The following is a 13,401-nucleotide window of genomic DNA, read 5'->3' as shown; positions in this document are numbered from 1 at the left end:
GGTCTGGCCAACACTTACTGTGGGAGATTCATGCAAGACCGTGGGAAGTCACTTCTGAAAATACATTCAGAGTTACATTATTTTAGATAATTATTTAATCCAAATTCAGTGAAAGACCAGATACAACAGTAACTGTTTAAGCTTTTGTCAATTCGGAGTCCTAGCTGATAGAGCTGAGAGGACCTTAGGGGTCATGCAGACCAAGCTCATAATTTTACAAATGCAGAACCAGAGGTGAAGAGTGATTTGAGCGTCACCGCCATAAGTAGAATACTGGAGCCCAAAGGTGACCATGTCCTCCTCCCTGGAATCTGCATATCTACTAAGGGAATTGAGGTTGCAGGTGGAATTAAGTTTGTTAATCAGCTGGCATTGAGATAGGGAGATTATCCTGGATTAGCTTGTTGGGCCCACTGTGATCACAAGGGTCTTTGTAAGTGGAAGAGGGGTGCGAGAGTGTGTGTGAGTGAAGCAGTGTGAGGAAGAGGCGACAGGCCATTGGCACCTCTGATGATGGAAGGGGGCCAAGAGCCAAGGAATGGAAAAGTCGGTCACACAACCCTGTTGTCACCTTGAGTTTAGCCCATTGAGACCCCTATCGGATTTCTCACCTACAAAACTGTAGGAGAGTGGGTCTTATGTTTTAAACTACTAAATTTGTTACAGCAGCAGTAGAAAACTATTGTCACGTGGTGATGGAGACCAAGAAGTCAGGTATCAAGTCCCAATTCAGGACACTTTCCAATAAAACACGTGTTGTGTTTTGTTTTGTTTTCTTAAGATACCATTTCTTTTTAGAGAGGGGAAGGGAGGAAGAAAGAAGGAGAGAAACATGTGTGGTTGCCTCTTGTGTGCCCCTCCCACTGGGGACCTGGCCCGAAACCCAGGCATGTTCTCCGACTGGGGATCAAACCAGTGACTCTTTGGTTCACAGGCTGACACTCAATCCACTGAGCCACATTAGCCAGGGCTCCCCTAAAACACTTAAAAGTTCATATTCCTGAAGGGAATGGAATTCTTGAAATTCTGGAAACTGATAGCCTTAGTTGGAAATAAAAGATAACTGCAATAATACCATCTACTGTATGTCTGGCCTTGAGAAGAGTTACCCTGTGTGGACTTGCATCTTTTTTTTTTAAAGGTTTTATTTATTTTAGAGGGAAAGAGGAAGAGGGAGAGAAACATCAATGTGTGGTTGCCTCTCACATGGGCCCTACTGGGGACCTGACCTGTAACCCAGGCATGTGACCTGACTGGGAATCAAGCTGGCGACCCTTTGGTTCACAGCCCACACTCAATCCACTGAGCCACACCAGCCAGGGCTGGACTTGCATCTTGATCATTGCTGGAATAACTCCAGGGGGAGCCATTCGTGAAGACCAGGGCCATCGGCGAGAACTTCATGCAGTGATACAAATGTCCTGTTTGCTATCCAGTGAGCATTTGGAATGTGATTAAGGTGACTTAGTTTTTAATACTTAATATTAGTTACTCTAGGTAGCCACAAGGGGCTGGTAGTTGCTGTGTTAGCACATAGATTACCCTATGAGTAAACACCTACAGCTGGGCTATGTAGGATGCTGACCAAAAAAAAAAAACAAAAAAAAAACCAAAAACCACTTTCTAAATTAAAAACTGAAACCCCATTAAAACTATGTTAACCTAGAAAAAGGTGGTGAGGATACAGAGTGACTCACAGACCCCGCAATAGGAATACATCTGGGCTCAGACATAATCAGGGCCTGGGGCTCAGATGTCATCAGGGCTTCTGCTCGTGGCTGTGTGGCCCCGCTGTCTGTACATCTGCTTTAGAGCGTCTGCCCACAGACCCCTTCCCCAGTGCACGCTGTAAAGAGCTGGCCACCGCCAGTAGCTCCTGGGTTTACGTTTCAGTTCAAGAGTACTGGACTGAAAAAGAATCCTGATTCTAAATTCCCAAGAGGATACCTAGTCAAATGATGGTTCCTTTAATAATAACATAAAGGTGCCCATGAAAAAGGATGCAGGTGAAATGTAGTCCCACGAAAAATGCATTCAAGTTTTTTATTAGACCAAAATCAGGCTGACCATTTTTCAGATTTAGTGTCTGTGAGGTAGTCACTTAAATTATTTGCTCAACTCACCATGGGGAAAAAACAGGCTATATAAACTCCATTTCAAGCCTAAGAAGTTATGGGTGGAATTGTGCCCCCGGAAAAGATGTGTTGTAGTCCTAAGACCCCAGTATCTCAGAACGTGACCGGATGTGGAAGTGGGGTCACTGTAGTTAAGAGGAGTTCATAGTGGAGTGGGGTGGGGCCTTAATCCAATGTGACTGGTGTATTTGTGAGAAAAGACACACGCAGGGAGAAGACAGCCACGTAGTGATGGAGGCAGAGATTGAAATGATGCATCTGCAAGCCAAGGGTTAGCAGCAAACATGAGAAGCTGGAGGAGGCAAGGAAGAGTTCTCCTCTACGGGTCTGAGAGGGGGCGTGGCCCTGCTGACACCCTGACTACAGGCTTCTAGCCTCTGGAACGAGGAGAGAATCAAGTTCTGTTTTAAGCCATCCAAGTTTGTACAGTTTGTTGTGGTTGCCTTAGGGAAATACACGGATACTCGGAATCCCATGTTTATTTTGCTATGGAAGAGCAAGTGCGTAGATGGGGAAAGTACTGAGTGAGTCACCCCCGAGAACAGTTGAAGAATTGACCATCTTGATTACCCTTTCCCCTTCATTTTAAGTATTTTAGGCCATCAAGAGGGTGCTTATCAGGAATTTCTTAATTGCTTGCTAATTTGTCTTCCTAGATACTTATCTAAATTATTTCACTTTATATCCATATTGATTTGTTGAAAGTACAGGTCACAGCCTAAGAATTTAGTGCTAAGAAAAACAGAGCTGTTTCTAGCTTCCTGTGGAGTTTAGGAAATCACTCATCTTTGAAGTTTGCTTATTAATTTTATAGCACTTAAGCCTTGAATAAGTATGATTAGTATTGCCAGTAAAGGACCCTTATAATATGTTTTCAAAACGAGTACCTTTGTTAATAGTCACAGTTAGTTGGAGGTCATCTCAGATAAGCCAAGTCATCTCTGACCCTAGATCTTGTTTTTCCTGGACCAAGAAAAATGTCAAGGATGCTTGCTCAAGGGCAGCACTGCAGACAGCATGACTAATGGCGGGCGAACTGGTGCCCGAGCCTCACATAGTCTTCTATAGCAAAGACCCCATGTTCAGCTTCTCTCGGGTTTGGGAGAAACTGTTTGCCCCGGAGTGAATCTGACGGCCCACAAACATGTCCTCTCTTGGGAGATGTTTCAAGACGTGAAGCGAGTTTGACATGAAAATGGAAAGCTTCGTGTCCTCCAGGAGCAGTAGGTGGAGAAAATCCCCTCCCATCCAAGGGGCATGAGCTTTTAACTAAGATGCAGAGGGATCTGGAGAAGTGGCACTACTCTCGCCACTTTTGCCTTTCCCAGCTGGGAGGCCACATCCGGTCTGAAGGATGTGACAAGCTCCCCACTGGGCAGTACCACCTACAGACAAGACAGTGGGACACAGTGGATCCTGCCCTTTGTTCCCTGAAAGGCAGCCGGACACAGTGGGGCAGCCTTGAGCTCTAGCTTAGGCTCGAAGTAGAACCTAGCGCACTGCCTCCTCCGAAGGCTGAGCGTGTTTCGTGCCTAACGTGCTTTAGGGGTCCACGTTTTACTCAGACCCTAAGTCAGACCTGGTATCTGACTCTCAAACTCATGCTCTTAACCACACTAACTTGATGGGGTTTTTTTTCCCGTATGTAACGGTGATAATCAGCATTCCCCTACCTACTCTTCAGGAGTGGTAAGAGTTATGAACTACAAAAATAGGTATGACAGTACTTTGGGCAAAGTTTTTAAAATCCTATGTACATATGTGTTATTTTGGGTTGTAATCAAAGGCCTTAGATTACATTTATGAGTGATACCAGGCCAGGGGTTTCTTTGTGATCATTGACCCCATTGATGGTGGGCTTGGTTCAGTATCTCTTTAGCCTGGTATTTTAACTTCTGTGAGTGACAGTGGAAATCATATCTTACTCATTAAAGAATGCCCTTGAGCGCGGGCTGCGAACCAAAGTGTCGCAGGTTCGATTCCCAGTCAGGCCACATACCTGGGTTGCAGGCCACGGCCCCCAGCAACTGCACATTGATGTTTCTCTCTCTCTCTTTCTCCCTCCCTTCCCTCTCTAAAAATAAATAAATAAAATCTTTTAAAAAAAATTAAAAAAAAAGAATGCCCTGGAACAGGGCCAAACCCATTACACTGAATAAATGTTTGTGAAATAAGTTATAAGCAATCCTCAGCATCTAGCACAGTCCCTAGCATACTGCTGGCATTTTGACAAGACCAGACAGTTTGATAGAACCCGGGGATGAGCCAGAAGACCTCAGACTATACACCCAGACCCCGGTCCACACCTGAGTTCTGAAGGGGAGCCTGACATGATGTCCTGGGAGCCATCACCCTTTACAAGTTCCTTCTGTTCCCTCAGAAAGAAGTATTTTTAGGGGAGCTTCCAACACATCAAATAACTATAATGCATGCCATATAAATGCATTTGCTGCCTTTGACTATTCCTCTCCCTGGCAACCAAATCAAAATTCAGCCCTAAGTACAAGAAGGAAAGAATGAGAGGTAGTGGTAGACAGATTTGTTTTCTTGTTTTTAAATTTTAAATCCGGCCTTGCCAAACAGAGTGGTTAGGAGTGCTCTGGACAGATTTGGGTTTGTGTGTCCATCTGTCCTAGCTGCTAGCGGTTCATTCAACATTCTCCAACACCAGCGAGAGAGCTGGTCCCTGCTTGCAGGAATGTGTGTGTTTTACACTGGTCAAAGCTAGCGAGTGTCCCCATCTTCGTTTTGTTACTTTCAGCCCCACCTAACTTCTCAGTGGAGGGTCCAGGTCTAGCCCCTTGGTGTGCTGCTTAGGAGTCCAAACTTGACCTCTTCTTACCTACAGATTACCTAATTGCTCTTGTTAAACATTTAATCCTTAGGAATAGCTAGCTACTGTGGGTATAAAAAAAAAAACAAACAAACAGTTCTGACCATTGGTTTGTACTCTCCAAAGGAGAAGACATTAAATATCATTGGAACTGTGTTCAGAACTAGAATCTCCAAAGAATGTTTAGTTCTCAAGTAGCAAATGAGCAAATATTTTGTCTGTAACATGCCTTAGAGAACTTGGAACCAGAAAAACGATGTGCCCATCCTTGTTATTTTTTGATGACCATTAATCCTTATACATTCCTGCCCACCACCTGGTCGCTTGCTTAAGGGGTGAGTGCCACAGCCCTCAGAGGGTTGAAGTGAGAATTAAAGGAGACATAAGTGAAAGAGCTTTAACTGTAAAGTGCCAAACACACATAAGGGATTATAGCAGCACAGTCCCTACCGAAGAGTATTCATTTAGAAAATGTTGTAAATGATTGGTTTTCATATTCAAACTCTGACAAATTGTTGTAGCCACAATGAGTCAATTGACTGAAATCTGGGTGAAGGAATTAATAATTTAGCATTTTAGTTGATACAGAAATACTAGTTTCACATCTCACAGAGGAATACACAGCATTTGGGGGGTTTATATTTAAAGTCCTTGTAACAGTGAATGGCTTAGAAAGTCCGCCATTGCTTGGGGACTTCACGATTCTGAACATCACCCAGGGCACTAAGGGAAGGCAGAGGCTACCCCGCTCCCTGCTCCCTTTCCACTCTTAGGAGAGCTAAGGGAGTGCGTGGCATAAAGTGGGTTCATATTTCACCCGGCATGATAAACCAAGTGTATGCCTTACTCCAGATGCGAACCCCGAAACATTTCCAGCCTTGACTGAGGAATTCCACTTAGCGCAACAGTACCGTACCTAGCAGGCAGGTGACAGCGACTTCTCGGTTTCCGATCCCGGTTCTGAGATGCCTCAATCAGCTTCTTGGATCTCTGAGAAAGCCACAGAGCCTGGAGACTGGGGTCAAGGGAGGATGGTGCCGACAGCGGCCGCCCAGGCAGGGCTGGGCCGGGGTCCGCGCTCCACCCCAAGGCGTGGCTCGCCCAAACTCAATGCGTCGGGCAGAGCGCAGGCAGCAGAGGCTGCAGCGTGGAGCTCGGCGGGCGCGATGTATCTTCGCAGAGCGGTCTCTAAGACGCTGGCGCTGCAGCTGAGGGCGCCCCCCAGCCCCGCGCCGCTCCGGAAGGACGGTGAGTGCCAGGCGCTGCCCCCTGACGCCTCTCCCGCGCTCCGAACTGAAGAGGACAGGAGACTTGCGCGCGGATCCTGCGGGCGCCCTTGTACCAGTCTGCCCCCAGTGGGCCAAAACCCACCCAGAGCAACATAAGCCTGAGCTGGGGGTGGGGCGGGGGGATAGGGAAGGGTCCGGGGAAGACACCCCGAAGTTCTTGGAGACTTTGAAAGTAGGGAACCTTTCCAGCGGAGTTTGTGAATACAGACTAGGCTTCCTGGGTTCAAATCTCGATCTTAACGCACGTGCTTTAACCTCAGTTTCCTCATCTGTAAACTGGGGATTGTATGGTTGAGTTTTAATGGGTTAGTGTGTAGTTAACGCTTAGAAAAGTGCCCGCAAACGTAGTCTTGGCTTACCATTTTTACTACTGTAAGGACCAATGCACTCTCCAAGTTCGTGGGGAAGTACAGGCCTGGGGAGGAGGGGAGGCGGACACGGACCAGCGAGCCAGGCACGGTGCAGGACGGACTGCCGGTCCAGTGGAAGTTGGTTAAGACTCTTAAGTAAATAAACTCAAGACTCGGCTGGGGCGCAGCAGCCTCAACCCACGAGCCTGGGCCCTGGCATTCCCCGGCGAGGAAGAGGCTTTCGAAGCACTTTCCTTGGAGGTTGCAAACAGACCTGGAGCTGTCCAGCTGTTTGCCTCCACCGTCCGTGTATCTATCACCTTTAGATGTGAGAATTCGTGGGAAAAGGGGGCTATTCAGAAATTTCCTTAAGGGGGAAGTTGCCCTGACAGCTGGAAGCCCGTTGATTGGCAGGCACCAAAGCGCCTAGCACATGCCTGCGACCCTGTAGGTGCTCAGGTGTGAGTGTGGGAGTATTTGTCACCCGCACCAGGTTCGCGCTCGGATGCCGCTCGGGCCCCAGCCGGCTCTTGGCGAGTCCTCATCCGTCTCCCCTCCCTTTCTCCGTGTCCGTGACTGGGGGGCTGCTCGTGGGTCACTTCGTGGAAAGTTCTCAGGTCTCCCTTCACGTAGCCTCACTTCCTAAGAATTCTCGGGTAGCTTTAGCCCAGTTTGTGCATTTGAGCCAGAGAGAAAGAAAACTCTTGCGGAAAACTCCATGGGCCTCCCCCACCTCCCACTTGGATTAGCCCAGTGCTGCTGGTGGTGGTGGTGGGAGCGACGAAAGGTCTGCCCAGCTAGTTTCATCTTTCTCTTAAAAGGCTGGTGGGCAGAAGTCGCCTTAGAAGGAACGGAAATAAAGAGTCTTCGTTTCCTTTGTCTTTATACCGAGTAAGACAGAGCCAATTTTTTTCGCTGATGTTATGGAGAAGCCATTCGTCTTAAACTTCTGAAGGTGAAGGGCTGTTGTGATGGGGGTGGGGCAGGGAGAAAGATGAAGCCCCCCGACCTGGCCTTTTGCGCGGGTTATCTGTCTGCATCCCCCCACGGTCGTCACGCACGTGTGTGTGTGCGCGCGCGCGCGAGCAGAGGGTTCACATAATTTCCTGTCTACCTTGGGGCAAAGGAAGAGTGGTTTAAATGGTCTAAATAGGTAGTTAGCAACACTGGTTGTAGCAGTACTGATCTTTCTCTAATTCTCACCTAATTACTTTTCTGTAGCACTGGTTTGCTGGTGTGTTTGAAGAACTATTATTGACTGGAAATTTGGCGTCAATCATGGACATCAATTAACCTTTTATTGGTTCTTCTCTGAGGAAAAAGAAAATTGCTTCAGTTTTATTGAAGGATAAAATTGTGTGCCTCATCAAATTTTGTTATCTGGTTTTTCCTTTTAAAATGCAACTTTTTAATGAATAAATAACTTAGGTTATAATAGATCATTCAGAAAAACACAGAAAGGCAAAATAGAAGTCATCTGTAATCATACCCATCATTGAATACCATTATTTACCTTTCTACATAGTAAATATAATATTTACCTTTATTTATAGTATATATAATATTCCAGGCCTCTTCTCCCCCTTATGCATTTTTTCCCTCATGCAGAAATTAGGGATGGTCCCACACAGATTATTTTGATATAACTTTGCACTTAATATATTGTAAATATTTTCTCAAGTAAGTAAATATTCTTCTGGGAAAATTATATCTATTTTTCCTCATTGTATGAATATGCTAAAATTTGTCCAAGTAATCCTTATTGAATATTTATTTCCCATTTCATTGCATTTTCAGTAACTTTGCCATAATTGTATTTGTATTTAACTCCTTACTTAAATCTCTAATAATTTTCTTTATTTCTTTCTACTTAAAAAATCTTCTTGATATTTATGTCTGGTTGACAACTATAACACTAATATATTTTCTATTTAATAACAGATGTATTTTAAACTAACAAAGTCCCCCTACAAATCAACCCCATAATCTCTTACCATAGCTTATTTGGGTGCATTTGTGGGAAATATTATTTTTTCTAAGAAATGGACATTTATATTCAAACTAAGACCATATACATGAATTTTCCCAGTTCTACTACCACAAAGATTTGCCAGCAGGGCAAATTCCTGGTCCCCACACCGACACTGCCTCTGCCAGGCCACGCCAGATCCCTTTGTCCTTTCCAACTCACACGGCTTCTGCCTCCAGCAGTTTCCCTTCCCTCGTTTATCTGACAAACTCCCACGGTCCTTCAAAACTCAGGCCGTGCCTTTTTTTTTAATCACTTTTTGATCGTCATTTCTATAATAGGCCACGTCTCTTCGACTGTGGCAGCTACCTTGGGCCAACTGGCTGAGTCTCCCCTGTACTTGCACGCTGTCGTTGCAGCTCCTACTGGCACCGATGACAGCGCCTGTTGCGCTGTCCTGAAATTGTTGTCCGCAGGCAGTTACTGGTCTGAACATCTGCTCCTTCCCTGTAGGCTGTGAGCTCCCGGAGGCCAGGGGCCTCGTGTGTTTTGGTCGCTGTTGTATCCCTACTGCCTCTGAGAATGCCAGACACATAGTAGGTGCTCCACTGTGTTTGTCGATGGATAAATAAATGTCTCCACATTTTTTATCTTTAAAATAAAGAATTTCAGCTTTGGGAACTTTCAGCTCCTTCTAGCTTTAAGTCTATTATAAAAATTCAATGCCAGGAAATATGGTAGACACAAATTCCAGCCCTACGAGTTAATATATTTGAATATGAGAACTCAGCACTCTCATCTATTAGTTTGCATAGAATTGTACTTCTATTTCAGATATGACCTTCTTGCAACATTTGTCTTAGAAAAGCTTCTCGCTGACCATCTTTAAAGGCTTTACACTAGAAAAATATATTTACATTTGTGTTACAGACTTATAGACAGTGTGTTAAATTTCAATATGTTTTATTTAACATAAAGATTTAAGTATAAATGTATTTAATTCCTTTTTTTAAAGTAATCTTTTCCACTAAGTCCTGTGGTAGAGTACATGCAGTAAACAAATTTCTTTTGCGTATGTGCCTCTTGTTTGACTTTGAAATTGTTAGTGCTGTTTTTCCTGTCATTTCTCCTTACTCGTGCCTGCACTCCTTCCAAAAAAAAAACATGGTGCTAAGCATCAGAATGACAGGTTTCATAAGTACTCGTCAAATTAGACTGGGAAAATGTCAAGTGCAATTATTACCATACCTCATCATACCGTATTTTCTTAAGCTCAAGTCACTCGATGTTAATAGATTCTAGGTTCACTGAGCAGAAGTTTTTTTAAAGACATAATTATTTAAAACAGTTTTGCTTAAGTGGAGGAGCTAACTGTGTTTAAACTTGTTTTCCCAGCATCTTTCCGCTGGATGTCATCTAAAAAGTTCCCTGGACTGCCTGGATCCAACATGACCTACTATCTGGTGGTAGGTGTCACGGTCAGCGCTGGTGGATACTATGTAAGTGTTTGCCCCCAGCCTTCAGGGACTCGTATGTTTCACGAGCTGTGGGAAACTCAAAGCAATGTGAAGGTCAGGACATGGGGTTCTGAGACAGGCCCAGGTCATTTTAATTATTTGAGGATCTGGATGGATGAAAAAACATAATGCCAGACTGGTGTGTGAAACTTGGGGTGTATATTAAAAGCTTATGTTTAATAAACAATTAGTACCCCTTGGAAATAACTTCCAAGGTCTAAATTTGAGCCCCTCTCCTCCAATGGCCTTCTGCTCCATTTTCGACTACATTAGTTTTGGAAAAGCTACGTTCTCTGGGCCACCCATGAGTGTGAATTACTCTAATATCATCATCTCTTCAGTTCTGCTTAAAGTAGTTTGGTTTTCTCATCTTGCATCCTAGCCCCCTGAACAAGAAGACAAATGTCCCCTGGGATGTTGCTGCTGGGAAGGTCAGCTCAGGGGTGTGAACTTGTGCACAGGGTCAGCACTGGTGTCCTGAGAATGAGGGTGCTGACTCAGCAGATGGCTCCTGTCAGCTGCCTTTGCCTTTCTAGCTACTATGCACATTTTCGGTCAGCTTCCACCCCTGTTAGAACATTTGTTTCTTTCCTTCTTTATGGGTTCTAAAAGGAAATGAATGAGTAGATGATGTGCATTGCTTCTTCTTCTTTGAATTGTATGATGAACTTGGCATGATGAACATCAATCATGACCAAAAAATACTCGAGAAATAAACTTAATTACACATTTGCTTTCAGACTTACAGGACAGTGACATCTGAGCACGGCAAACACAGCGAACCTGTAGCAAATCTGAAAGAAAAAAACAAAACAGAGTTACAGCCGCTTGAAGGTAAAGTTAATCTATTATTATTTTTTCCTCGAGGCTCTGGTTTTCACTGTCTTAGCCTAACGATGCTTCCTATTTGCTTTGGGCTTCTTTCCTAACTTAATCCAGAATGGCTCTGGGTAGGAGTTCCTTCAGACAGGGGAAGCCCAGCCCAAACCTAGAAACTATTGGTATGCGTTTCAGACGAGCGCAGTCAATACACAAAACTGCTCTGCACGGATGCTGCTGCCCAGCAGGTCTGGCTTCTCCGTGAGGCGGCACCGCTCTCCCCACCCAGGCTCCCGTCCACCCAGGCGTAACTGTGGTGCCTGCCTCTGAGCGGCCTGACCTCTCGTTTCCTTCTTTGTTTTTTTAAATCATGAAACTAATTCCTGTTTCAGTTTTGGCGAAAGCCATCCGGACATCTTTGCCCGAAGTGCACTTGACATTAGTAAGAATCGGTCATGTCTGTTGAGCCCCTCAGGTGATCTGCTTAATGAAATGGCAACTACAGGAACAGAAGCTTTATATTTGCACACTAATAAATATCCCTTGCCTTACACTCCTTGCTTAGACCGTACTTTTCTCCCATCTCAACTATAATGCTATTATTATCAGTTACCGTGAGCATTATCTGGTGACAGAGATAGTAGCTGCTCATGGACCAGTTTTAACCTTTCAGTCATGATAATGATAAGAAACATAATTCATTAGTAAACATTGTTGAATATAATGATAAGAAGGCTGATTGTCATACTAATAAAATGCAGCATTTCTATAGCAGTTTAGTAGTTTTAACCTCCCTTTTGTGTACAGCATTGTATTCAACCCTCACAATAGATTTGTGAGATAGATATTATTAATACCCCCACTTTGCTGATGACACAACTGAGGGTGAGAATAAACGAGTGATTCCTCAGAGTCATTGGCTAGTAAGTTGGCTACTTCTCCATGCTGTCTCATGATGGGTTGGCTCTTAACGCTCCTGTCCTTTGTATTTGAATAAATAATACATGTAAATTCTTTGTGAAAGTTCACCATGTTCAAAGGGTTTGCAGAAAAGTCCATTCCCCCATGTTCCCTCCCCAGAGGCAACCAATAATACCAGAGTCTCTGAATGCTCCTGGAGAGAATCTTTGCAAGTGTAACTAGCTAGGCATGTAAGCTACCCTGCTTCTGTCCTAATACAAAGGGTACTGAGCTGTGTACATTGCTCTTTTCCTTGCTGTTTTCATCTAACAGTCTACCTTGAAGGACATTACACCAGTGCATGTAGATCTGCCTCATTTTTTTTTAAGTGCACAGTGTTGCACTGTCTTCCCATGCTCTTTCAATTAATATTATACTTTGCTTAATGGACTAAATCTTACAGGCGAAAAAGAGAGCCCTGTGGAAGCGGAGCAAGCAAGTTCTGAAGTCCCTGAAGTATGTCCAGTGGAAGCTCAGGTGGTCGATGCTGAAGACAGCTCAGATGCTACAGTTGCCCCTGTAGCAGAGGCTGCAGCCTGTCCCGACACTGCACAGCCTGCTCAGGTGGAGACCCCCGCAGTTGGGGCCGAACCTGGGCCAGAGGTTCTGAATGTGGCCATGGGCGAAACTGCCGAAGTCAGCACCGAAGTCAGCACCGAAACGACCTCGGAGGTTACCGGTGCAGCTCTGGATGAAGCCTTTGCCATCGATGATGATGAAGGTGCAGCAGAGAACGAAAGCTCTGATGAATGTGCTGAGCTAGAAGAAGCGAATTCTCCAGCTGAGTCAGAATCCTCTGCTGGGGATGCCTTACAAGAAGAAGCCAGTGCTGGTGCTGAGGCCACCAAGGCCATGGCCGAGGCCGAGGCCCAGGCCCAAGAGGAATCGCATGCAGACTGACACTTCAGTACAAAGTGCCATAGAGACTGACAGGTGCTTTTGTAGTTTTAGTCATCTTAGTTTTGGGTTTTTTTTTTTAAGGCTTCTTTTCTAGAAAACTTTAATGTGCCTTGAAGATTTTTGGTATCTACTTGATAGGTTTCAGGACTGAGGAATTGGAGATCTTATGTGTCTGAAGAGCTTCAGAGACTCTCGCCTTGGGGTTTAAGTTTTGTGTCATAGGAACTGAGCTATCCGTACAACCTGCTTTCGCTTTAATTTCACTCTACCTTCACCTCACTGCAATGTACGCACATCTGGATTCTTGAGTTTGGATGTGAACTCGTTTGAATAAAGCTGGAATATCTTTAGTGCTTCTGTTTCATTCACTAATATTTATATGTCTAAATAATACAGCATATATGAACACACACACGCATCACATCACATGAACTTCGCAGTGCCATCCATCTAAGAGGTCACGTAATCTAAGGAAGACTCTGCATCCAGCAGCACGTGGTCTTTATCTGTGGCAGACTCCCCTCCTAATCACAGGAGGAACGGATATAGTTCTGGGTATTCTACTGAGCCATGATAATGTCCACTAGAAGCCTTTCAAACGGAAGAATTTCCTCATTTAAAAACATACA

General features: G+C 44.7%; 1 protein-coding gene across 1 annotated transcript; it reads left to right on the top strand.

Moving 5' to 3' along the window:
• Positions 1-6,067: 6,067 nt before the first annotated feature.
• Positions 6,068-13,130, top strand: LOC114503575 (mitochondria localized glutamic acid rich protein). The gene is made up of 4 exons (XM_028521241.2): positions 6,068-6,216; positions 9,972-10,075; positions 10,834-10,927; positions 12,276-13,130. The coding sequence occupies exons 1-4, from the start codon at positions 6,135-6,137 to the stop codon at positions 12,770-12,772; spliced, it is 777 nt and encodes a 258-aa protein (XP_028377042.1). The 5' UTR covers positions 6,068-6,134; the 3' UTR covers positions 12,773-13,130.
• Positions 13,131-13,401: the final 271 nt, after the last annotated feature.

This window comes from Phyllostomus discolor, chromosome 8, assembly GCF_004126475.2.
Source record: "Phyllostomus discolor isolate MPI-MPIP mPhyDis1 chromosome 8, mPhyDis1.pri.v3, whole genome shotgun sequence".
Classification (NCBI taxonomy): Eukaryota; Metazoa; Chordata; class Mammalia; order Chiroptera; family Phyllostomidae; genus Phyllostomus; species Phyllostomus discolor.
This window is presented reverse-complemented; position numbering and strand designations above follow the sequence as displayed.